The sequence below is a fragment of the Hemicordylus capensis genome, chromosome 2 (assembly GCF_027244095.1).
Source record: "Hemicordylus capensis ecotype Gifberg chromosome 2, rHemCap1.1.pri, whole genome shotgun sequence".
NCBI lineage: Eukaryota > Metazoa > Chordata > Lepidosauria > Squamata > Cordylidae > Hemicordylus > Hemicordylus capensis.
The window spans coordinates 264,761,683-264,787,529 of NC_069658.1; the positions used below are offsets into that span (position 1 = coordinate 264,761,683).

The 25,847-nt window shown below is 44.9% G+C and overlaps 1 protein-coding gene across 13 annotated transcripts; it reads right to left on the minus strand.

Moving 5' to 3' along the window:
* Nucleotides 1-255: 255 nt before the first annotated feature.
* LOC128347902 (zinc finger protein 160-like) lies at nucleotides 256-25,548 on the minus strand. Of its 13 annotated transcripts, none has more exons than XM_053303196.1 (5): nucleotides 25,078-25,548; nucleotides 23,562-23,632; nucleotides 23,292-23,418; nucleotides 11,953-12,177; nucleotides 256-10,399 (listed from the first exon to the last, which is right to left on the minus strand). In XM_053303196.1, exons 2-5 carry the CDS (start codon nucleotides 23,583-23,585, stop codon nucleotides 7,161-7,163), a joined length of 3,615 nt encoding a protein of 1,204 aa, XP_053159171.1. In that variant the 5' UTR covers nucleotides 23,586-23,632; nucleotides 25,078-25,548; the 3' UTR covers nucleotides 256-7,160. The 13 variants fall into 13 exon arrangements, with proteins under 13 accessions (XP_053159171.1, XP_053159167.1, XP_053159176.1 ...); XM_053303192.1 differs by having other exon boundaries at nucleotides 23,562-23,734; nucleotides 25,078-25,547; XM_053303201.1 differs by lacking the exon at nucleotides 25,078-25,548 and adding an exon at nucleotides 24,920-25,010.
* Nucleotides 25,549-25,847: the final 299 nt, after the last annotated feature.

Sequence of the window (25,847 nt, forward strand, 5' to 3'; positions counted from 1 at the left end):
TGTTAAAAGCCTGTCTTTTCCAGCAGGCTTTTCCAGATCTCTTTCATCAGTGATGTGTTTTCTCAGTTACTTTTAACTGTCTTGCTCTCTGTTGTTTTTATACTGTGTGATTGTATTGTTAATATTAATGAAAAACTGCCTTGAATCTGCATGAGAAAGGCAAGATATACATTCTTGAAGTAAAATAAGTAAAAAATAAATAAAAGTATAGCTAGGTCTACATTTCCAGAACATTGGTACAAATAGGATATAATATCACTTTAATATTTCCATTTATTCCCTCTCCTCACCCTCACAAAAAGAAAAAGGTGTAACACAGACATTCAACAGGACAACATGCTGCTAATGGTGCCATATAGACTCCATAAAATGCTTGTCGCAATCTGAAAACTCCAGCCCTCTACAGGTGGCCTACTAGCAGCTGATGATCTTCAAGGTCTCATCTTCCAGCCTTGTTACCCCTGATCTTTTAAAATAAAGATGCCTTTCATCTTTCGAGTTGCTCTTGATAGTTTAACCCAACTCCAGTCCTTCCCATTAACTATAAGGAATATTCACAAACCCTGCCGGATGAAGACCAATTCAAAGTCCAATTTCTATTCTTTCCTTCTCCTGCTCCATCCCAGAGTTGCTCTCGATCAGGAGTGGCCAACTTGAGGTTCTCCAGCTGCTGTTGGACTACAGCTCCCATCATGCCAGCTGTAGTTTATTACAGCTGGGACAATGGGAGTTGTAGTCTAACAGCAGCTGGAGAGCTTGAGATTGGCCACCTCTTCTTTTGACAATTTACTTGAGGTATGGCCAGTAGGACTTTACAAACATATCTGCACAGTGCAAAGTTCACACAGTCTGATATGGTTGTGACAGGTAACAAGCCATTGGATTTTGGAGTATGCCCCTTCCAAGGGTCTCCTGCTCCTTTCCCTTGTTGCCTTTTATGCCTGGAACTGCTTCCCAGAATACCTGTGTGATCCCACCTCTTATATCCCTCCAGTGCCTTTATGTGATGTCTTCATCTCCTGTTTGTGGGCTTTCTAGAGCAGGGGAGGGCAATCTTGGCCCTCCGACTGTTGTTGAACTACAACTCTGATCATTCCCAGACTACTTTCCTAGAAGCATTAGGCTGACAACTGTGAGAAACAGGATACTGGACTAGATAGACCTTGGAATTGCCAGGGCTCGTATGTTCTTAAATCTTCCCTCAAAATCCATGCTTTCTGTGAAACCTTGTGTGTAACCTTTCCTAAATATAACTGAAACAAATGCATATTCTTTCCCTGCCTTTTGTTACTCCATTGTTAAACTTCAGATTGTAAGCTCCTTGAGACAGATACCTCTTCTCTTGTTTGTAAAGCATCATGCATATCCATACTCTATATATGTAACAGCCATGACAACTAGATGGAAGCTCCCTCCTAGCTCTTCCCCCAAGAGGAGGCCCCAGCAGCCTCTGACTTGGCGATATTGAAGATCTTCCTATTTTGTGCGGGGTGCTTGTCACTCAGTGAGAAATGGTGCCTTGTGCATTGCTAAGAACCCAACACTTACCCTGCACTAACACTCTTATGGCCTCATGCAGTGTTTACAGAAATGAAGCCTCCCATGGTGCTTTGACACTTCTCACCTAGCACATACCCCATACTAAATCCAGTGTAATGGTTAGTGTTGAACTCTTACCAGGGAGACCCAGGTTTAAATCCCTACTCAGTCACAGAATTTACCTGGACTGATGTAGATGACCTTGGGCTGATCAGCATCTCTCAGCCAAGCCTACCCCACAGGGTATGACCGTTTATTCAATACATCTATCCCACCCTTCCTCCAAGGAGCTCAGGGCATGGTTCTTCCTCCCCACTTTTCTTCTCATAATAACTCTTTAAGCTAGGTTAGGCCAACCATGTCTGGCCCAAAGTCACCAGTTGAGTTTTATGCCCGAGAGGGAATTTGAACCCGGGTCTCCTCAGTTTCAGTCCAACACAAAAATGAGAGCAATACTGCAAAGGCTTCTAGAGTTTCATGGGTTTGTGCCTGGGCATTGGGGGGTCCTAGGAGCAAGGCCCAAAGGAAGCAGCACTGCCCCTTGGGTGTCGTGGGTTAGGGACCAGGAAAACTAGGGTGGGGCCAGATATAAACTAGCAAGTTGGTCAATGCTGACTGTATTAGAAGATCACTTCACATTTCTTCTAACCCTCTTCAACCACTTCAGTTCAGAGTGAATGAGCTGCTAGAATGTGGGGTTTTTCTCCTACAAGAGAAACAGTGATCACTTAATTCTCATGTAAAATGTACCAGTCATTTATTTCATTCATTTTCCATTACATTCGACCTTCATGTATCCTGTATAAACTCACCCATATATCATCTTTTTACAAGAGGTACCTATTTAAAGTGTTCATTATAAGCAGGGAAAAGGTTCTGGTCTTAAAAATAACTGGTTTTAACCAGCTTAGAATTTTTTGATGCTAACTGTTCATAAACACTAAAAGACACATAGACATCTGAGTTTGGCAACAGAGTTCTAGAGGTTCCTGTTGATTATTAAAACATCACTGGTTTTTGATAAGTTTCTTTCAACCTCCACCTGGAAATGTGGTTACCTCACCTAGTAAGGAAGGCTGGCTACCACCTTCCTTTAATAAATAACCAAATGTACATTTGAGATTCTTGCAATGGGGAGAGGGAGTCTAAAATACTTGCGGGGTGGGTAACCCTGCAGAGGGTGAAGCAGAATTAGAAATAAAAGTCACTGGCAATGTGGGAGTCAACGAGGATATCCGCGGTGGCATTAGCTCAATTCCAGCATGACCTACCAGTTAAAGAAGCATTCCAGAGAGCACTTGCAAGGTTCTCCAAAATAAGGTAGAACCAAGCTGAAAAGCAGGACTATTTGAGCACACAGAAGCAAAGAGAAGCCTATCTGGTCTTAAAATTGAGCTTGCCTTCTAAAATTGTCGTGGGGGAAACTATTGTGGAAACTGGATGGCTGATCTAAGCCTGTATTGTACGGGCTGCATTTGCTTCCAGGCTAGTTTAGACATCACACAGAAGCTCAGTTAAAAGCCTGGCTCTGTGTAATGTTCCTGAACCTCAGGAGCACACTCTCCTCTCCAATGCTCACACAAGCATCCACTTAGAATTTTAGGTTAAAATAAAGATGGGTTGTAACACCCAAACTGACCAGTCTTGTTCTGTTCTAGCCTACCTACTTAAAATAAACCACAATCTGTAATTCACTTCAAACCTTGGTTTCAGATGATTTATTTCAAGTAGCTAGGTTAGAATAAACCAAGATTGATCGGTTCAGACAGGACCCATCTTGGTTTATCTTAACCTAAGTCAGAAGTGGAAGGCAAGGAAGGGGGAGTGTGAGCTCCCGAGGCTCAGGGGCATCGCACAAAGCCAGGCTTTCACTGAGGTTCTTTACGACCTCTGAAACAGTCTGTTCCCACTTCTGCAACCAAGACCTAACTCTCACAAACAGAGAACCTGTTTCTTGGCTGTGTACCACTTCAGACCTCAGGCAAGAGCTCACAGGATTAAAAGCTCCTCCATTAAAATAAACTTCCCTGCATATAGAAAACTAGATGTCAGGGCTAGACCAGAATGAGATGTCAGAGCGAAGAGTTTTAGTCTAGCCTTGACATGTTAATCGTTTCCAACATGTAGGGTATTTTGTGTATCTGCATTCTTTTTGCATGAAGGAGCACTCAACTCCCACCTGCACTTTGGAGTGGTACAGTCAAAAACAGGTTTACCCCATCAGCTGTTTGTGAGAAGAGCTCGAGAGTTATAGGTCTGGCTTGTGGAACGACAAAGAGAGCAGGAGTCATCTGAAGGGGCATGCCAAAAGATGGGGAAATCAACTTCTGAATACTATTTCATAAGCACACAGATACAAGAGGAAATCCAAAAATATTTTGATATTTCAAACCCAAAACTAGATATGCCTTTTCATTTTTTGCTAATAATACTGCTGGATCCAGGAGGCCAAATCCTATAAATGTTTACTCAGAGGTAACATCTACTGGTTTCAATGGGGCTTGTTTCAAAGTAAGCATGCTTAGGATTGACACCTACGTGCTGACCTTTGCCCAAGTGCTGTGGTGCATGTACAGACCTGAAGAAAATTAATGATGCACTTTTAATCTGTTTCGATAAATTAAGAGATGTGCCCTCACCCACTCAGTGCTTTTAACCAGATGGACTGCTGCATCCACACTGTGCAGGCAAATAGCCCATTTTCTTCCATATCTTCGCAAAATACATGACAACCATTTGTATCATCTGACCTCTTTTTTAGTTTTGGCTACGTTTTTGAATGCCCACCTCCCCTTTCTAAAATTAACGTGAAGTTAGACATATCTGGTCAATGTAAACAATATTTTTCTGCCTGGCAAGCTGGTGTATTGGAAGAATTGTAGGATTTCTCCCCCCTTCCCATCTCTTTTCTCTTGAGTAGATTAGATGGGATTGCTTCCCATCTATCTAGTCAAGAGGTCAAAGAGAGCAAATGGCTAGAAGAAACATAGCACACGCCAGGTAAGAGATTCAGCGTATAAGTGTTTATATGCCAATGTCAGAACCCTCCGAGCCAAGATGGGTGAGCTAAAGTGCTTGGTTGCTAATGAAAAACATAGATATAATGGGCATAACGGAAACAGAGTGAAACAGTGAGAACCAGTGAGACATGGTTATTCCTAGATATAAACTCTATAGAAAGGACAGGGAGTGGGGAACTGGGGGTGGAGTAGCACTGTATGTCAAAGAAGGGATAGAGTCTAACAAGCTAGAAAACCTAAGATGACTGGACTGGAGTCATCCACAGAAACTGTGGGTGACAATACAAGACCTAAAAGGAAACGCTATTGCCCTCCTGACCAAAACGCTGACAGTGACTGGGAGCTGCAAAAGGAAATTAGGGAGACATCAAAGAAAGACAGAGCTGTGATAATGGGTGACTTCAGTTACCCCACACATAAAGAAACTTGTGCCGTCGAGTTGGTATGGACTCCTGGCAACCACTGACAGGGTAAATTCACATTCAGGTAATGAGTGAATATAAAAATGCTAATAATATAATGTCCTTATACAAAACTATTATGCGGACACATTTGGAGTACTGCGTACAGTTCTGGGAACCATACTTCAGAAAGGACATTATAGAACTGGAGAAGGTGCAGAAGGGGGCAACCAAGATAGTGAAGGGCCTAGAGCACCTTCCTTTCGAGGCAAGGCAACAAAACCTGGGGCTTTTGAGTTTAGAAAAAAAGACAACTGAGGAGAGACATGATAGATGTCCATAAATTCATGCATGGTATGGAGAAAATTGATAAGAGAAAAATATTTCTCCCTCCCTCATAATACTAGAACCAGGAGTCATCCCATGAAACTGATTGCCAAGACATATAGGACCAACAAAAGGAAGTACTTTTTCACACAACGCACAATTAACCTATGGAATTATCTGTCATAAGATGTGACATTCAACAGCCTGGATGGCTTTAAGAAGGGTTTAGATAAATTCATGGAGGACAGGTCTATCAATGGCTACTAGTCTGAGGGCTATAGGCCATCTCCATCCTAAGAGGCAAGATGCCTCTCAATACCAGTTGCAGGGGAGCAACAGCAGGAGAGAGGGCATGCACATACCTCTTGCCTATGGGCTCCCCAGAGACATCTGCTGGGCCACTGTGTGAAACAGGATGCTGGACTGGATAGGCCTTGAGTCTGATCCAGCAGGGCTGTTCTTATGTTCCCTATTCTCATGAAAGTTTTCATCTGCCATCCAGCACTCTTATCTTCCCCCCCCCCCCGCCACCCAACCTGAATAAAACTTAGAAAACAGATGCTGATGATGCTTTATGTACAACACTGCAAACAATCCCATTTTGTGGTTTTGTATTCTCCTGGTTCCTTGTGATAACTGCTTCAATAAAAGTCATAGTACAAAATATCCACATGCAAATCCTGAACAGTTGGATTCCTGCCAGACATTGTTGTGGCAGTGTATTACAATTATTCTTAATAATCCCAGACATCAGATCCTTGAACATTATAAAAATGACTGCTCTAATTTTGTACCATATCTGAATGCTTATATTTAGTACTTAAATTAAAAGAGATTCCACTGTTGTCTCTGTGTCTTCCAGCTTTAGCGGTTTAACCCTTGTAAGATGACCTGCTTTGTTTGTTTTGGTTTTGGCCTATAAAACATCTGTCAAGCGCAGGAGAGAGCAGCACACGCAGCCTCCAAGACATTGTCTTGCTGAATAGAGGCCGATGGAAGCTCTGCGTATGGCTCTATCTCCCCTGCCAATCCCAAGCTAGGACAGGCACCTGAGATACACCTAATGACAAAAAGGAGAGAGAAATAAGACAACAGCACCAGGGCCAAGGTGGTGGTGGGAGGAAAGCAGGGTTTGAACCCTGGAGTAGTATAGCTAAGCTTGAAATAATTGATGCATTTTGAAAGGAAAGTCTCTCCAAAACTGGCCATTTATCACAGATTCTAGTCATTAAATCATGCGAGCAGGTATGAGCTAGACTGATGCTCCCCACACCCCATCCCCAGCTTTCTTTTAACATTCTTTGTAAAAATAAAAATCATTTCTGGATTTTTCTGGCAAATACAGATTCAGAAGATGAAAAAGGAACCTTGAATTAGGACTCGGACCACTTTAACAAGTTCAGCATGTTAGATTTAACAATAGTTTCTCTGTACTTGTTCTCTCCTTGGGGAGCTGGTGCTTTGGAGGAATTATGAGAGGGTCCCTCCCGCCCCATACTCTTGTCTTATCTTGACTGGGTAGATCAGTCACTTCACATTTTCCATTATCCATTTCCTCCTGTCATCCAAGAGCCATGTCTCCCCAGTCGGAGTTAGTAATTTAAAATTATTTGAACTCCAAGATCTCTATATCACAGGCGGTATGAAAGTCCATTTCCTTAGCTAAGGCATCTAGGTGCTTTGAGGGTGAAAAACAGAGTTGGGTTTACGTTTGTGAGGTAGCTTATCCCCGTTGCTTATATAAAGAACCTGGGCCTTTCTGAAGATGCCAGTATTTGAGGCCAGACTAATCCTAGGTTGAGTCCTGCCAACAGCACTGATAGTCCAGCAAGTATTGTTCCATTATATCACCGAAGATTCATGGGAAAATGTATTAAAAAACTTGATTTGGCTGATCTTTTGGGGGGACCTCAGATTTGTTCACGTTTAAGTGTCTGTCCAAATGTTTTTTGAGGGCTGACCCGGTTCTATATGCTTTGTCACACTCTGTACATTTATAGGGTCTCTCGCCTGTATGGATTCTCAGGTGACAACGAAGAATTGAGTTAGTTGTGACTCTTTTCCCACAATAAGAGCAGCAATAAGGTTTCTCTCCTGTGTGGGTCTTTCGATGTTTATCAACGGCAGATTTTGTCTTGAAGGACTTTTCACATTCGGGGCATCGATAAGGCCTGAGATCCGTATGGGTCACCTGATGCCGTCCAAGGTCTTTGGAGTGACGGAAGCTTTTCTCACACTTTTGGCATTGATACGGTCTCTCTGATGTGTGGGTGAGCTGATGTCTAGTGAGGGAATATTTGTCTCTACAGGATTTCCCACAGTCAGAGCATATATGGCTTTTTTTGCCCATGATGATTCCCTGATGACTAGTGTGGGCTGAGCGCTCCTTGAAGGGTTTCTCACCACCTAACTCTTTAATGAAACTTTCTTCTATGTGGGTCCTTTGGTGTTTAATGAAAGTTAAGCTAGCCAAGAAGCTTCCCCCACTGTCTGAGCGCTCAGGTGGGTTTTCTTCCCTGTGGACTCCCTGTTGTCCAGCATACACTGAATTATCAGTCTGTTTGTTAATATTTTCTACTGTACAGCTAGCTTGACCCTTAGGGAGGAGTGAGCCATCCCTAAAGGCTCTCTCATACCCTAACTCTTTAGTGAAATGTTCTTCTAAGGGGGTGCTCTGGTGTTCAGGGGGGGCAGAGTTATCCACACTCTTGCAGTGTTCAGGGAGCTTTTCTCCCTTGTGAACTCTCTGCTGTCCAGAGCAGACTGAATTGTCAGGCAATTTATTAAAACTGTCATCAGCATAGCTAGTTTGAACTTTAGGAAACACTGTGTTGCCACGAGAAGTTGTCTCACAATCTAGCCCTTCAGTGGGATTTTCTGCTGAGCGGCTATCCTGATGTTTAATGTGAGCAGAGTCATCCACACTCTCACCACATCCAAGGGGTGGTTCTTCCATGCAGATGGCCTGATGGCCAGAGAGGACTGAACTGTCAGACCAGTTATTGGAATTTTCTTCTGTATCACTAGCTTGATTTTTAGCGAGGGCTGAGCTGTCACAGAGATCTTTCCCATCACTGGATCCATGCATCTCCTGATGCCTACCAAGGGAATATTTTGTTCCAAAGGCTTTCCCACAGGTGGAGCATTGATAGGATCTCGTCTCCATGTGAATACGCTTGTGTCTACTAAGGGAATAGCTGCTGGTGAAGGTTTTCCCACAGAAAGAGCACACGTGGGGCTGTACTTCCATGTGGCTTTCCCGATGATTGGTGAGGGCATATCTATAGGCAAAGGCTTTCCCACAGGTGCTGCACTGATAGGGTTTGCCCTCTGTGTGCAACCGCTGGTGTCTACGGAGAGAAGAGAGGGTCCGGAATGCTTTCGCACAGTGCGAGCATTTGTGCTGACGTCGTTGGCCTTCCGCATGGAGTTCCTGATGCCGAGCAAAAATATACTTGTACGCAAAGCTTTTCCCACATTCATTGCACTGATAGGGCTTGCCTTTGATGTGTAGTTGCTGATGTCTGTTGAGGACACTCTTGGCTCTGAATGCTTTCCCACAATAAGAGCATTTGTGCGGATGCCGTTGACCTTCTGCATGGGCTTTCTGATGCTCAGTAAAAGACCATTTGAATGCAAACCCTTTCCCCCGGTCGGAGCTTTTATAGGATCTGCATTCTGGGTGCATTTGCCGATGTCTTCGGAGATTATAGTGGGTAGAGTACACTTTCCCACAGCCAGAACATCTGCAGGGGTTTTGTTTCAGGTGGGTTTCCTGTTGGCCAGCAAGTGGCTTTCTTTCCTCAAATATTTCCCTATGGGGAGCACTGTTACACTGTTTTTCTTTTGCATGCATTCTCAGATGATTAGCAAAACACTGGCTGTCCCTGAAGATTTTCCCACAATCAGGGCACATATGGAGAGCTTCCAGTTCTACCTGGGGCTGTATAGCTGGCGCTGAGCTGGTGCTGAGGGGTTGTCCACAGGCAGACCATGTGTTGCAGTTCAACTCTACTTGAGTTATCTGATTTCTGGTGAGCAGTGCTTCTGCCTTGCTACTGTCCCCTTCACTTTGCTGTTGATACAGTTGCTGTCTTGCGTGGATTCTCCGATGATTAGCAAAACATTTCTCATCCCTAAAACATCTTCCGCAATCTGGACATGTATGGAGATTTTCTTCCGTGGTGCTTCCCTGATGCATTGTGTGAGGTAGGCTCTTCACAAAATGCACTTTATAGTTAAGGAATTTATGGGGTTTCTCTCTCTCGTGCATTCTCCAGTGATTGGCAAGGCTACGGTTATCTCTAAAGCTCTTCTGGCATTCTGGGCATTTACAAGGAAAGTCCCTCTTGTGATGTCTCCGATGTTCAATTAGGGACGATTTCTTGCTGTAGCTCTTCCCACAGTCAGGACACTGATAGAAACTGCCTCCCACATGGATCATGGTTTGGTGCCTAACAAGATCTTTCTCTTCCACAAAACTTTTCCCACAGGTGTTGCACTCATAGAGATTTGCTCCTGAGTGAGCTATTTTCTGATGCCTAACAAGGCTTCTCTCTTCCCCATAGCTTTTCTCACAGTCAGGACACGGATAGGTTGTTTCATTGGTGTGCGTTCTCTGATGCTTGGTTACATCAGCCCTTGTAATGAAGCTCTCTCCACAATCAGGACATTCATAGGATTCCCTTCCTGAATGGGACTTTTTAATGTGTCTTCCTACATGGGTAATGAAATTTGATTTCTCAAGGAAACATTTCCCACAAGTGGAACACTTATAGGGCTTCTCACCACTGTGGATTTTGAGATGTCTGTTAAGGGATGATTTCCGACCAAACCTTTTCCCACACACAGAGCATGAATTCCAGCCCTTTCCCGTGTCTATTCTTTGCTGGCCATTACCAACGCGGTGCCTGTTGTTTTTGTCAGCAGGATGAAAATGGAGTCTTGTACTATTTGGGTGTTTCTGCTCCTGATTGCACTGACTCTTACAGGGTTCCTCTCTGACGTGGCCACCATCAAATTTACCCAGCAAAGAAGCCCGTGGCTTTGCGATCCTAAGGCCTTTTTGCTGCGTGTTCCCCTCCTCTTCTTTCTCACTTGTTGATTCATCATCTGTTGGGACAAGGACAGAAAGGAATGATTCTCCAAACAAGCTAGGAAATGGCCACTCAAGCCATCACTTAGAGCACCTTCTTTATGAGGAAAAGCTAAAGTGTTTGGGGCTCTTTATTTTAGAAAAGAGGTGACTGAGGGAGACAGAGGTTTATAAAATTATACATTTTATGAAGGAGAGATAATGTTTTCTTCCTCCCTCATAACATTTGCAGTCACCCAGCGAAACTGACTGGCAGTAGATTCAGAAGAGATTCCCCCTGCTCCCTAAACTACTTTACAGGAGTGGTTCCCCCCATGAGGCCACGTGAGGTGATGGCCTCAGATGGCAAGTGGGGACCCCCACACTCCCCTAGGCACCGCTCTACCTTCTTGCTGCCGCCCCCCTTTCTCCACTGCCATCTCTGGTCTTCTAAAGTTCTCCCTCGCTGACCCTGCCCCCAGCCGCTGGACTCACCTCCCTTGGCTACTGCCCAGGACTGATGCCCCCCCGCCCTTCCTCTCACTGGCTTCTTGTGCTCTGTTCTCCAGCTAGCACTGCTACTTGTATAGCAGGCAGCAGGAATCCACCTTCACTGCCATCACAGCACTGCGGCTCCTGCTGTCTCTCTGTATTTCTCACCCCGATAGCATAAATTGTGTCCACAGTTTTCTGAAGGGGACAAGTTTCATGCTGGGGGTGGGGAAAGAGGTGGGGGAGAGAGAACCAACCCAAACTGGAGCAGCAGCTCAGCAATGGTAGTGAGGACGGTGGATGCCTGCTGCCTGCAACACAAGCAGCAGCACTAGCTAGAGGACAGTGAGGGCACGGCAAGGTCAGTGAGGGCAAGAGACTGGGGGCCTGGCCGGCAGCATGGAGCTTGCCCAGGGGGCAGCACAGTGCATGGTGAGGTGCCTCTAGCAGTGACAGGCAATGAGGCAAGGAGCCGTCAGTAACTGTGGGAAGCAAGATGCAGGACTAGATGGCCCTTTGGTCAGATGCAGCAGAGCTCTTTGTATGTTCACAGAGAATAAGTTCAGGCCATTGTTGGACTACAACTCCCAATATCTCTATTGGCCACTGTGGATGGGGATGATGAGAGTGATAGTGCAACAATTTGTGTGCAGTCCTGCAGTAAGAGAACCAGCCATTAAAATAGCTGTGGTTTCAATATTCTTCCCCACTATGTGCTTGTGCGCATGCTCTCACCTGCACTCTTTCTCTCTCTCACATGCACACACAGAGCCATTTGGGATTGCAGCCCAGGGAAATGGCTCCTATACAGATTTGTGTATTTATATGAAGAGAGCCTTAGTCTCAACTGCACAGCACACACATCTGACAAGCTGGGTAGATAATCCATCTGTTCAGTGGGATGGCTGGCCCTTTATTTATTTGCATTTATATCCTGCCTTTCTTCTTTCATGGAACTCAAGGCAACATACCTGAGGTTCCCAGGCAATCATCCAACCAGGAACTGAGCAGATCTAGACCTCTTTAGATTTTAGCAAAGTAGGCTACATCATGTCCCCTTCATGGTGAACCCTGGAAGCCTTTTAGAATAGGTTCTGACCTGTGCTAGAGGAGTCTGAACTGGGCACGCTCACAGGGCTCCGGTAGGAATTCCACCAGTTTTCTGCCGTTGGCTGTTCTTTCAGCGCTACCTTAACTGGACTTTCAGCAGGGTTGTCCACAGACTTCTGGAGATCTGGGGCCCAGGCCTCCTGTCCTTGTTCTAGATGGCCAAGCACCTCAGCTTTTTGAATGGGACATTCCATTTGGAGTGGAAGTGGAGGGGCTGAGAGAGAAGAGAAGAACAAGATGAGTTATTTATTTATTTGATTTCTATACCACCCTTCCAAAAATCTCGGCAGTTTACACAGAGAAATAATAAATAAATAAGATGGATCCCTGTCCCCAAAGGGCTCATAATCTAAAAAGAAACACAAGACAGACACCAACAACAGTCACTGGAGGTACTGTGCTGGGGGTGGATAGGGCCAATTACTCTCCCCCCGCTAAACAAAGAGGACCACCATGTTAAAAGGTGTCTCTTTGTCAAGTTAGCACGGGTAAAGGGATTCATTTAGGGAGTTAGGGATGGATTTCCTGCTTTTAAAAAACCACTGCCGTCGCTGCCACCACCACCACCACAATCAAGCCTTGAAGCAGATTCCTCAGCCAGTTACTGCTCTTTTTAAAATATCCTCTTCCTAAGGAAGGCTACTGAGCAAGCGGCCATCCAGGGACACCTAAATACTATAACTTTTCAAGACCAAGGCTGCCTGAGGCCTAAAACATTATTTGAACCCAGGTCCCCCTCTAGGCAGTGCAATTCACAGCTTGAAGGAAGGACCCACATCGTTGATGTGATTTGTGAACTGCCATGCAGGCATTTTAACCTGAAAGGCAGGATATTTTAAATAATCAAAATATTACATTTTTTATCCTGTCCTTTTCAGGAAGTTCAGGATGATATCCATGGGCATGTAATGAAATAAAACCACCCCTTCTTTCCTCATTTGATTCAATTCAACTTTGGCCTAGAAAAATGATGACCTTTTTAACCTATAACCTCTTCACCTGAAACTTCATGTTTGTGTGGCAGTATGTTGGCAGATTTAATAAAGTTAATTAATCCAGTTTAGCTAATCTAAATTTGCTCTTGCTTCTCAAAGATAAGGATTACAGAACGTATTTAAATCCACATGCAAGGGGTCAAATCATAAATTTGAGTTAAAGCAATACTAGATCAAAGAAGCAGCAGCAAATTTGTACAAGACAAGAAATTTTGGCTTAAGAGAGGAAAGGAATGCTGAAGTATTTCTGAAAGTTATGGTTTTATACAGTCATGAGAAATTTTCAGATTAAAGAAAAAGAGGAGATCCAAATGCAGATCTAGGTTGTCTTTGGGCTTTTTCACCGACTCTTTTACTTTACATTTTGTAAGTACAGTTATACCTCTTTACTCGCGGGGGTTCCGTTCCTCACCTACTACTACAAATAACGAAACTGTGACTAATGAGGCATTGTGCCTATGGAAACAGGGGGTTAGGTTCCTGGATCGGGGCAGGGGGAGAGTTTTAAAACAGCAAAAAAACACCCTGAAAGGCATTTACTGTACTGTGTCCACAGGGTCTCCTTGTGCCCAGCAATGCCACCCAAACCATGAAATGCCACCCAAAATGGTGAAAAATTACAGGAAAAAATGCTTTTAAAAAAGAAAGAAAGAAATGAGCCACAAAATGGCTCCTGAAGCCAAAATGGCAGCTGGAAATAACCTCCGTGGTCACTTCTGGTCCTCTAGGAACTGCAGATACATGGGTTTTAACCCTTTAGGATCCAGGAAAATGAAATCGGGTATAAACTATAGACACCTGCAAATACATGAAACTGCGAATAATGGTTCCACGAGTAACGAGGTTTGTCTGTAAGTACAATGTTCCTTGTAACTATTTGTCACAAAATGCCTTTGTAATCAAAGCTATGTTGACGTCTTAAGCTTTGTCTATGTTAAAGGTAAGGTGTGCCGTCAAGTCGATTTCAACTCCTGGTGCCCACAGAGCCCTGTGGTTTTCTTTGGTAGAATACAGGAGGGGTTTACCATTGCCTCCTCCCACGCAGTATGAGATTATGCCTTTCAGCATCTTCCTATATCGCTGCTGCCCAATATAGTAGCAGCGGGGATTCGAACCGGTAATCTTCTGCTTGTTAGTCAAGCATTTCCCCACTGCGCCACTTAAGCTGGCTTGTCTATGTTACAAGGTCTAAATAATGTGTTATTAAAAATCATATAAATAGATTAGGATATTAACAGACATTCTGAGGTCATTTTCATGACCAACTCTACCCGGGGTAGCGGGGCTGTAGCCCAGATAGGGCTTGTGAGAACTGCTGGAATCAGTCCTGATCCCAGTGCTTCTCCACCAGGTAGCCCAGGTTTTGTACCTGGCAGGGGTGTAAGGAGTTTGGCTGCGGCAGGAGGATGAAGTCCTCCAGGAGCTTTCCCACCCCCTATGTTTCACAATTGTGCACGTGAAGCACATGCGTGCTCTAGGCCACACACCCTGCCTTTGATGTCAGATGGAAGCGGGTGGGGGGCAATGCAGAGGATGGGGCCCATCAGAGCTTCCCTTCCCCAGTCAGCAGTTCATGGAATCGCTGACTGGGGAAGGAAACTCTGTCGGGGCTGATGGGCCCCATCCTCTGCACTTTTAATTGTTATTACAGGAACATAAACATGTAATCTCTGGATTAGAACCTTGCACATGACAGTTTCCAGGTACAGCCTCAGACTGAGCTAAGTACTGGGGTGTGAGAAGTCACCTAACTAGAGGCCATCTGCAACAGTTATCACCTCTCCATTTTATACTCCCGAAAATAACCCCACAAGATAGCCTAGGCTGAGAGATGGTGACTGGCCCAAGGCCCCCCAGTCAGATTCATGCTGAGTAGGTAATTGACGTGATGAAAGGTTGCAAAGTGATGCATGATGTAGGAAAATGGATAAGATTTTTTTTCCTCATATGTGCATAACACTTGGGGTATCCAATGGAGTTGATTGACAGTAGATTTGGGACAGGGAAAAGGAAGTACTTCTTCACAATGTATGAAATTCGCTGCTACAAGATGTGGTGATGGCACTAAATTAAATGGTTTTAAAAGGGAGTCAGACCAGCTCATGGCCAATCAATGGGTATTGGCCATGATAGCTAAACAGAACCTCTATGTTCAGAGGGAATATACCACTAAATCCGGAGAAGGCAATATGGGAGGGCACCAAATGCACAAACAAAGCAAAAGGAGGCCTCAGCAGATACACAGAGGGCAGCTTATTAACTCATTGCATTTCTAGTATTATGCGTCTTCCTCTGATAGAATGCATTCAAAGGAGAACCAAAACTGTCTGTCTTGCCATTTTAAAGTAATAGGGAGGCTAGGTCTAACAACAGCTATAAGCCATGATGGCTACATAGAACTTCCATATACTGTACCTCTGAGTTCTAGTTTATGGAGGGAGCAACAGAATGGACAGATTATCTTCTTCGTGCTCTGGCTTGTGGGCTTTCTGGGAGTATCTGGATAGCCACTGAGAGAAATAGGATGCTGTCCATACCCGGGGCTAGCAAGACAAGAGCTTGAAGAAAGAGCTGTTGATCTAGGGCAGGCCTGCTCAACTTAGGCCCTCCAGCTGTTTTTGGACTACAACTCCCATAATCCCCAGTCACAGTGGCCAATAGCAAGGGATTATAGGAGTTGTAGGCCAACATCTGCAAGAGGGCTGAAGTTGAGCAGCCCTGATCTAGGGAGATCTGGCTGCAAATGGAGGGGTTGTGTAGCAGCCAGGAGCCCCATCCCTGGCAGGTGTTCAGGCTGGCTCTGGTCAAAAACAGGTGCCTGAGCTGGCCTCTCCCTACTTCTAGGCAAGCCCATCAGGAGGGGAGCACTTTGCCAGTAGTGCTGACATGACATGGGGACGGAAGAAGTGGTCCCGGGGACAGGACACACGCCTTGCTGGGGGACACTGGATCCCTAGAGCTCCAGGGCTCCTCCAAGGGGGGACTGCAGGAGAGGCGATAAGCGGTGGGTGCTTGTGGTTGTTTGCTCTGGGTAGCTTTAATCAGAACTGGGGGTCTCAGTTGGGGCATGCTCATCCCCTTTTTCTGAGGGGGTCTCCTCTGGGTGGGTCCTGACAGGTGCTGGACTAGATGGACCTTGGGTCTGATCCAGCAGGGCTTTTCTTACATTGCAAGACAATGGGAGCCAATCGCACATCTTTTCTTTAATATCGCAAGAGCGTTTGCATGTCTTGAGAGGATTGTAAGCGTCTTGGGGCAAGGGCTTGTCTGTGCATAGTGTGAAAAGCCCCATGCATGTGGTTTGTGCTATATAAATAATCCAGTACCGAATTTACATTGCAGGATTGTTTAATATTTTATCTGCAGCTTATATCTGAGGGTTTTAACTTTTTAATGTTTTAACTTTTAATTTTAAATTTGGTTTTAACTGAGGCTTGTTTTTTGTTTATTATTAATGTGTATTGTTTTATAGTGTCTGTTTTACTGACTCCGTGAGCCGAGCAGTAGTACTGGAAGGGCGGGAAATTGAACCCACACAACAAACATGACCCCAGGTCCAGGACTGGCCAAGGTTCCTGGTTGCATATTTTCTGCACACATTCAGAAGTGAATGCTCTTTAAATGTCATAGAAGAAATCTGGCTGTCCCCCATGGAAACACAGGAGCCCTGTAAAATGTAAAATGAAGCTTAGACATCAGTGTAAAACAATTTTTTTTCCTTCCCAGGCTTTTAAATCCCTTTTAGATTTTTAAATAGTGTGATGATTGTTTTTAGATCAACAGATGGCTTAACTGCTGCTTCAGATATGTGGTCAGCTGTTTTGAGCCAGGCACATTTGGAAAAGCAGCCTGCAGGTTTCCAATATAAAGTGGCAAAGAACATTTTTTCCTGAACCCTACCCAGGCATATACTTTCTTGAAACAAAACAGACAACAACACGACTTGAAGCTCTGCATGTGGTTGCCACCTGGCCTGGCTTGACCTGCTCTTGTGCCTTGACCAACAACTTGCTCCTGTGTTTTGTTTTATTTATATACCGCCTGAATCCAAAAGCTCTAGGCAGTTTACAAAAATAAACACAATAGAAATAGAATAAAACCAACTATTAAACAACAATTAAGATTTAAAACATTCAAAGATTACAGCAATTAAAAAATTTAAATAGGAATTAAAAATTTAAAACATTCAGAAATTACTAAAAGCCTGGCTAAAAAAGTGGGCTCCTTTGAAGGCTGGTAAAGCCACCTTAAGTGGCTCAGCGGAAAAATGCTTGACTAACAAGCAGAAAGTTGCTGATTCAAATCCCCGCTGCTACTATATTGGGCGGCAGCGATATAGGAAGATGCTGAAAGGCATCATCTCATACTGTGCGGGAGGTGGCAATGGTAAGCCCCTCCTGTATTCTACCAAAAGAAAACCACAGGGTTCCATGGGCGCCAGGAGTCGAAATCAACTTGACGGCACACTTTACCTTTAAAGATGTTAAGCCACGAATGTCTATAGGAAGTACATTCCGCAGCCTAGGAGTAACTACAGGGAAGGCCAGCTCCCAAGTCACCGCCAGACGAGCTGGCAGTATATGGAGACAGACCTCACTTAATGGATCTTAATATGCGGTGCGGATCATGCAGAAGAAGGCGCTCTCCCAGGTAACCCAGTCCTAAGCTGTTTAGGGCTTTAAAAGTAATTACCAGCACTTTGTATTTTACCCGGAAACCTTTTGGCAGCCAATGCAGTTGCTTTAAAACATGCATAATATAGCCTCTCTGAGAAACCCTGGAGACCAATCTAGCCGCTGCATTTTGAACCAACGGAAGTTAGAGTGCCTTGTAGTAGTCAAGCCTGCTTATCTTCAAGGAACAGACATAACTGTCGCATCAGCTGAAGTTGATAGAAAGCACTCCTGGCCATGGCCTCAACCTGAGAAACCAGAGTGAGGCCTGGGTCCAGAAGCACTCTCAAGCTGTGTACTTGTTCCTTGGTGGGGAGTGCAACCCCATCCAGAATAGGAAGATCTATCACATCCCTTGAACTATGACCCCTTACCATAAATACCCCAGTGTTGTTTGGATTCAGCTTCAATTTATTATCCCTCATCCAGTCCATTACTGCCTGTTCCTGCAGGTGTGAGTAAGTGATGCTTCTTGTGACATTCAGATAATAGCACCATCACCTACTAATGCCTGCAGATCAAGCTGATGTTAAAGGCAAAGGAGCAGGGGTCAGTAAAAACAGCTGGCAGCTCTATTTTACCACTACCACGGATTCTCTTAGGAACCTTGTCCTATGTTACCAGCAGTGCCATATTAGTAGGATTTCCCCCATTTATTTCAGTGGGCCTGATCCTGCTAAAGTTAGCTGCAATTAATGTCCTATTCTTTCCAGTAAATCACTTCCATTAAAAGCTAAAAATACATTTCTAGACCTCACGGCTACATAAAACATGCAAAATATGGTAGTCCAAAACCATGGACACACATAAAGATGCCACAATTCATCATGTCTTCCTATTTGCCTGATTTGTCATTTCTCATGAAGTGCGAGGCAATTTTTCACACCTGGGCTAAACAGCATTAGTTTAAGATATTATATATTTATGTATATGTTACTGATAATTTCTCTATGCAGAAATATACCTACTGTGCTAATCAGAAGAATATGAAGGTTCAGTTCCTAGCTAGTGTAACTAGTAGCCACCTATACACACATTCTGCATGTAGGGTTGCCAACTGACTAAAAAAGGAATGAAATTGTGTGGCCTGCTTTAACAGCAGCTTCATGTGCACCAGCAGATGATGTTTTTCACAGCATGGGTGATAAACATCCCTCTTCAGAGGTTATTAAACTGGGCATGTTGTACCCGGGTACAGGGGAATGGGAGTACACCAACTAGCCACGCCCCATGACATGAAGGTGCTCTGTAGCCGCATCCCCTGGTCTTCCTGGGCTCTGTGCTAATCTGCAGAAGCAAGCGCTACACCCAAGGAGATTTTCTCCCCGTGACTTGAGACACAGGCCACCCCGCATTCCAAATCACAGGAATAGTATCTTCACAGGGTCAGTGCACACAAGACTAAACCTGAGGGGATCGGGGGATGTGGCTAAGGAGCGTGCTGGCACCAGGGGGTGTGGCTAGTAGGCCTGTGCTTTGGAATATCTGCTTCTGATGAACCTGTAACAAACCCCCAATGCCACAGGGAGGGGGTCTCCCTGTGCAGTACCTGCTGTTGGAGCAGAATATTTCACAGGAACTGGAGGCTGCGGAGCTGCCTGGGATGGTTGCTACACATTTATTGGATCTGGATGCAAGCCCAGTGACTAGGCAGTGTGCAATTTTGCCCCTTATACCTCGATAGGACATATCCAGCCAAATAATGTCAGGGGAGGGCTATCATCAACTAATGTCTGCTCATCAAGTTGCTATAAGGCATCCAGTTGAGAAACTGGCAATTCTATCTACATGAGCTTACAGACTGTGTTTTTTTTTTTAAAGAACAAGATAACTTTTATTAGAATTTGGCTGCTGAAGCTGAATGGTTCAGAGGTACTTTGAATATGCACCATTGATTGATTGATTGTTGAATTTATATACCGCCTTTCATTAAAACAATCCCAAGGCGGTTTATCTTAGTATTTTATCTACTGATTTTTATTTTCCCACAATGTCTCCAACTGTGAGTGGGGTAGCATATCACCTTAAAGTAAATAACCCATGCACCAATGAGGCCAAGGCCATGAGAATATAAAACCTAGATCTGGATCGAAATCCCTGAGAAATCTGCAGACTAGTGAGTTCCCCCTTCCCTGAGTGAGAAGACCTTCTGCTTTAGAACAAACCACAGCTCTACATTACATACACATTTGGGGAACTGCAGTCTGTTAATTAACTAAAGTTAAAACAAGCCAGGATAGCAACCCACCATTGGATATCAAACCAGGATCTAATGGTGGTTTGATAGCATGGCTTGTTTTAACTCCAGTTAGATAACAAACAGCAGTTCCCCAAGTTTCTACATAATGTGGAACCATACAAGCAAAAGCTTTCACTGTCTTCCCTTTGCATGCAGAGGGGTATGAGGTGCACATGAGCCTGTGACTCTCTGAGGCTCATTCTCTTAGCAGGAAACCAAGACTTCCCATTATGTCTAAACCCAGCCAATGAGTGGCCTTGGGCAAATCTCTTATCTCAGATTCAGTTATTGTCCTTTTAAAAAATGGGGGGGGGGGCTGGACTAATACTGACCTACTTTAGGGGGTCATGATTGTGAAGCCAAAACAAGATATGATCAAAGTTCAACCACATTCAGTTACTGTTCAACAGCAACCATTGCAAACTTCACACCACAAATATAAATGTATATTACTGTGATGGTCCCTGCCTACCAGGATCTCTGAGAGCTATTGTTCTGCATAGGTATGAGTGCTAGCATACACAGGGCACATCTCTACACTACAAATACATACTGGTTTTATTATTTTTATTAAGCTTTATTTTTAAAGTATCCCCCCTATTACAAAAAGGACCCAAGCTGGTCCACAATAATCCACTGAAAACCATGCTAAAAAATACAGAACACACTGCAAAAAGCAATACAGTACAGCAATAAAATGAACAAATTTTGCACCCACCAAGCAGCAAAAGAAAAATTACTATGAAGTAGCAGAAGCCATTTATGAAATGCCAGAGATCAGGGAAGACTTGCTGGAAAAGAAAAGTCTTACGTTTCCACTTAAAAACAAGGTGGTGATGTGCCAAGAGCACGCCTACCCTGACATACTGTTGGGGTGTCCTTCAATCACATGATGAGGGGCTGTTTATCTGAACACCCCCAAAACATGCACTCCCAAACCCAGGATGCTGAGAGAGGGGAATACTGTATCCAAAGGTCAGGGGGCAGGGCCCCCACAGAGAAGGTTCGCTCATGCACCACAGCCAGCTGAGCTTCGGATGGCAGAGGGATGCACAAGAGAGTCTGAAAGGGGCCAGGCAAAACTATGCAGGAGTAGTCTGTACCACTTTAACAGTCATGGCACCCCCCACAAAATCTTGGGAACTGCAGTTTAGGGCGGGTGTTGAGAATTCCTTTTTGGAGGTCCCTGCCCCCTCACGGAACTACATTTCCCAAGATTCACTGGGGAGAAGGAATGACTGTTAAACCAGTTTAACTTGGGTGCAAAGATATCGCAACAAATCCTTAGCTCTGCTTCTCACACTTACAATAATTCAGCCACCATGGTTCCTTGAGAAGTCATTGCAGTTAATTCACTGCCATCTTCAGCCATCATGCTCTCTGGAGCACAGCGAATTGTAGCCCTAACCATGTCCCTGCAGTGTAAGCCAATTATGTCCCCACATTCAGCATTTGTCTGCAGAGGCAAGGACTGAGAACCCTTCTTTATTTTATTGTTAAATTTGTATACTGCCTTTCATTAAAACAATCCCAAGGCGGTTCACACAAAAATCAAAATAAGACTATAAAAATTACACAATCAAAATAGTAAGCTAAAACATATAAACACAGATCTGACTAAAAAGATTTAAAACACAAGCACAAGATAACCCTACAAAATACAAAGAAGCAGCAGTAGAGACAATCATATAAAAGACTGGGTAAAAAGCCACATTTTCACACACTTTCTAAAAACTGTGATGGAGACCGAGGAGCCAATAGCCTCGGGTGGATTAAGCTCTTTGCAGCCTGTAGGCAGCCAAAGATTTGCCACCCCAGCGGCAAGGGAGGAAGGATGGGAGGAAGAGTTTAATCTATTTTTTAAATGTTGAAACCGCCACCGTGCACCAGTGCGGCAGCGGCAAGGGCGGCGATACCCCTCCTAACCCAAGCCCACCTACCTCCCAAATGACAGCTATCGTCCGAAACCGGACCTTTCTGTGTACACACGCATGCGCAGAAAAGCCCAAAATCGGGCGATAGCTGTTAGCGGGCTTGGGTTAGGAGGGGTATCGCCACCCTCTCTGCCGCCACGCTATGCTTTAAAGTTTAAAAATAGATTTAACCCCCCCAACCCCCCCATTTTAAAGGTGTTTTTTTTTCATATGATCAAAATTTGCTGCGGGGGGGGGGGCGGGGGGGCAGTTGGCAGTTGCCTCTACTGCCTCTCCTTTAATCCACCAGTGGCCACTGGGAGAACATTCCAGAGTCTGGGGGCAGCAACAGAGAAGGCCCTGTCCCATGTGCATGACAGCCAAGCCAAGCCAATTGTTGGTTGTTAATTAACTAAAGTTAATTAATAAATTAATTATTAATTAATATAGCAATTAATATAAGTCAATTAATATAGCAAAACTAAAGTTAATTAACACCTGGAGCAGAGCCCCCTCAGATGATGACCTCGTCAAGCGGGCAGCAACCCTCGGGAGCAGGTGGTCCCTCAGGTATCCCGGGCCCAAACCATTAAGGTCTTTAAATCTAAAAATAAATAAATAAAGTTCAAAACCAGCACCTTGAATTGGATCCGGAAACAAACTGGTAGTCAGAGCAGCTCTTTCAAAATGGGTGTGATGTGCTCCCACCGGGCAGCTCCAGATAAAACCCTAGCTGTCGCATTTTGCACTAGCTGCAGTTTCCGGATATTCTTCAAGGGCAGTCCCACATAGAGTGTGTGTCGTGACTAAGGCGTGGGTAACTGTGGCCAGATCTTTCCTTCTTGAGAAACCCCTGCTAACTGGGCAAAGAGGCACCTTTTACCATGGTGATTCTCTTTATTTAGCAGGGGGAGAGTAACTGGCCCTCTCCACCCCCAGCACAGTACTTCCAGTGACTGTTGCTGGTGTGTGTCTTATGTTTCTTTTTAGAATGTGAGCCCTTTGGGGACAGGGAGCCATCTTATTTGTTTTATTTCTCTTTGTAAACCGCCCTGAGCCATTTTTGGAAGGGTAGTATAGAAATTGAATTAATAATAATAATAATAATAATAATAATAATAATAATAAAGGGACTCAGCTGGCGCACTAGCCGAAGCCTAGCAAAGGCACCACTGGCCACCACCTCCACCTGAGCTTGCAAAGGCAGAGCCGTGTCCAGCAGTACCCCCAAGCTGCATACTTGCTCCTTCAAGGGGAGTGTAACCCCACGCAGAACCTCATCCATAATCTTGTGAATGGAGGGATGATGGGGGGCAAGTGGTTGGCTACCTGGTGCGTCAGTGGCAGGGGGCATAATTACTACTATAACTATTTATATACCACATATAATTAGCGGGTGCAATTCTCCTACACCCCTCACACATTTGCTCCCCTCAGAAAGCACAACCCCTGAAGAGGGCTCAGGCCAAACCCTGTTTAAGTTTGCAGTGCTAAACAATCTGTCTCACCCATGGAGAGGATCGTCTTGTAGCTCTCTTGCATGACATTCCTGTAGAGGCTCCCTTGATCAGCATGCAGGAGATCCTGTGGTTCCTTAGCAGAAGCAACCGTCACCTCCTGATAGGCGCCAGGCATCTGAAACAACAAAACCTCACCCTGGTTCATTGATAAATGCCTCAGGCCTACAAGTTGTATGCAGGAATTTCACCTCCCCCAGCTTCTCAACACAATGTCATGTGAGGGTGGGGTGGAAGAATGGGGATAAGTAACTTATTTACCTGAGCTGATTCTGCTTTGGCCATTTTCTTCAGAAGGGGCTGGTCTTAACTTGGACAGTATGTGTGGAGACCTGAGCAGGGGTGAGGTGGTGAAGAGGTGAGAAGAGGTGGGGTGCAAACTCCTTTCCACAAAAGATCTGGTCTCTGCCCTGCTGGAAATATGACCTGGGGCCCTATTATATTAAGAATATGTATATACCACTTTTCATCATCCTCATCAACAAATGTTCACAAAGCAATTAATATAGCAAAAGGAATAAGAAAATGGTTCCCTATCCTGATCCCTATTCAAACCTGGTTTGAGACAGTTGCTCTCCCCCTTGCAAAATAGAAAAGAGCCACTAGTTTAGAAGGTGCTCCTTTGCCCAGTTAGCAGGGGATAAAGCTGCTTTACACTGAGCTCTGCTCCACCCCCTTCTTCTAAGGAATAAATCTTCATCTGAACCCTCTGAGAAAGGGTCGTTTTCTTAGAAGGATCATCTTTCTCCTTAGCAAGGCCTACATGGTAGCTCCTCAGAACCCACCTCTTCCGTGAAGCCTTTGGTTTAACCCTTTCGCCCCCTCCTCAACGGAAACAAGGCCTACAGACATGTACATGGAAATATTACCTTGTCTGCCTCTTACTCTCCTCCCGCCCCTCCCTTTATTGTTCCCCCTAATTCAGATGCAAGTTCTTAGGACTGCAGGGCTGCCTTTTCTTTCTGTAAAAAAATACCGTGTACAATTCACAATAATAATATTATATCACAATCATCCACATCACACAGTTAATAGTGGGGTTATGGAATGCATCGTGGATTTTCCCCCTCCTTACACCTCCTTCCTCGGGATCGCTGAAAAAGCTTTTGAATTCGAATCAAGGCTCTGTCTGGAACATTAGAAGAGTACCTCAGCGCATGTGCAAAGCACTTCGCCTCCCCACTGAGCAACCACTGCCCAAGTGCCCATCCCCACAGATCTGGGGTCGCCGCCGGGTGGGGAGGGCAGTTTCCAGATCAGCGACCAAAGCCCTATCCAGGCTTATTTTAGGGCCGGAGATGAAAGTAATGAAGTCACACGAAACGCCTTCCCTTCCCTAAACTGTAGCAGTCCCCACAAGACGGAGATCAGATGAGGGGGATAGGATTGGATTTGCACCTCACATTTTATTAAGCACTAAGCTAGAAACCAGAATACTCCCCTTTTCAAAAGAAAAGAATTAACAGCTGATCCCAGCAAATGTGCAATGCCCTAGGCTGCCTAAGGAAGTTGATCTGCGGCTGAGGGCAGGCAGAGCGGGATTGACCCTTGCCTGTCCCATCGCCTCTCCAGCTCTCTTTGCAAAACCTCTTTGTATTCACACGATTCCTTCTTCTAACCGTCGCGTGGAGCTTTGCCATGATCCCATTCGATGATCGTGCCCTCCTCCTCCTCCTCCTTCTGTCTGTCTCAGCGTCTGATGATCGAAAACCCTTTTCCTGTCCGTTTCCAATCCCGCCCCCGCCGCCTTTCCCCCTTAAGTGTCTCCATTCATTACCTGGGAATGGGCTCTCTAGATCCGAAATGGATGCCAGTTCAAACCAGAGTCAATCCCCCACTTTTAATTTCGGCGACAAGATTTCCCTCGCAGAAGGCAAGGACAAAGGAAATAGATCTCCCTTCTTCTTCCCACGTAAAAAAATCCAGCTTGGCGGAGAAGCAGAAGCAGCTGGATCCCGGATCACAATGGAGTCCGCAGCATCTGAATTTCAAAGCTCAGCCCCCAACATGCGGAGGGCGAGGAACAGAAAGGCAGCGGCAGCAGCAGCCCCTCCCTCGGAGGTAACCGGAGACCTCTGGTGGCAGGAGTGGAGCAACCTCTCTGCAGTTGCTGCCACTTCCTCTGCTAGTCGATTGCATTGGGTAACCCCAATTCCTAGTATTCTTGGCAGGAATTCCTGCACGGAAGGGCCATTCAAAGGATCAGTGCGTTGGATCAGGAAGAGGAAAGGCTAAAGCGTGTGGGCGAAACAAAAATGAAGACCGTGGGACACACGAAAAACGCTCATATCATGGTGCATGGTATGGAGAAAGTGGTTGAGTCAGTCAGTCTCTCTCTGTCTGCCATCAAGCTAGGATTTGGCTTGCTGGTCAATGGACCGAATAAAGATGATTGACTGACTGACTAGGATTTGGGGCTGTCCCAAGGAAGCTGAATGGCAGGAAGTTCAGGACAGACAAAATAAATCATTGCATTTTCAAATAGGTATCTACTGCTTAAAAAGAAGTTCTGGAAGCCGTTTGCATAGCAAGGGGAATGAGAAGATG

Coding starts and splice junctions, on each gene's coding strand:
- LOC128347902 (XM_053303196.1), bottom strand. CDS start 23,585: ATGGCCAAAGCAGAATCAGCTCAG. Junction 12,178..23,291: donor CAAGACGATCCTCTCCATGG/GTGAGACAGATT, acceptor CTTCTCTCTCAG/CCCCTCCACTTCCACTCCAA. Junction 10,400..11,952: donor TTCAGACTCCTCTAGCACAG/GTCAGAACCTAT, acceptor TTGTCCCAACAG/ATGATGAATCAACAAGTGAG.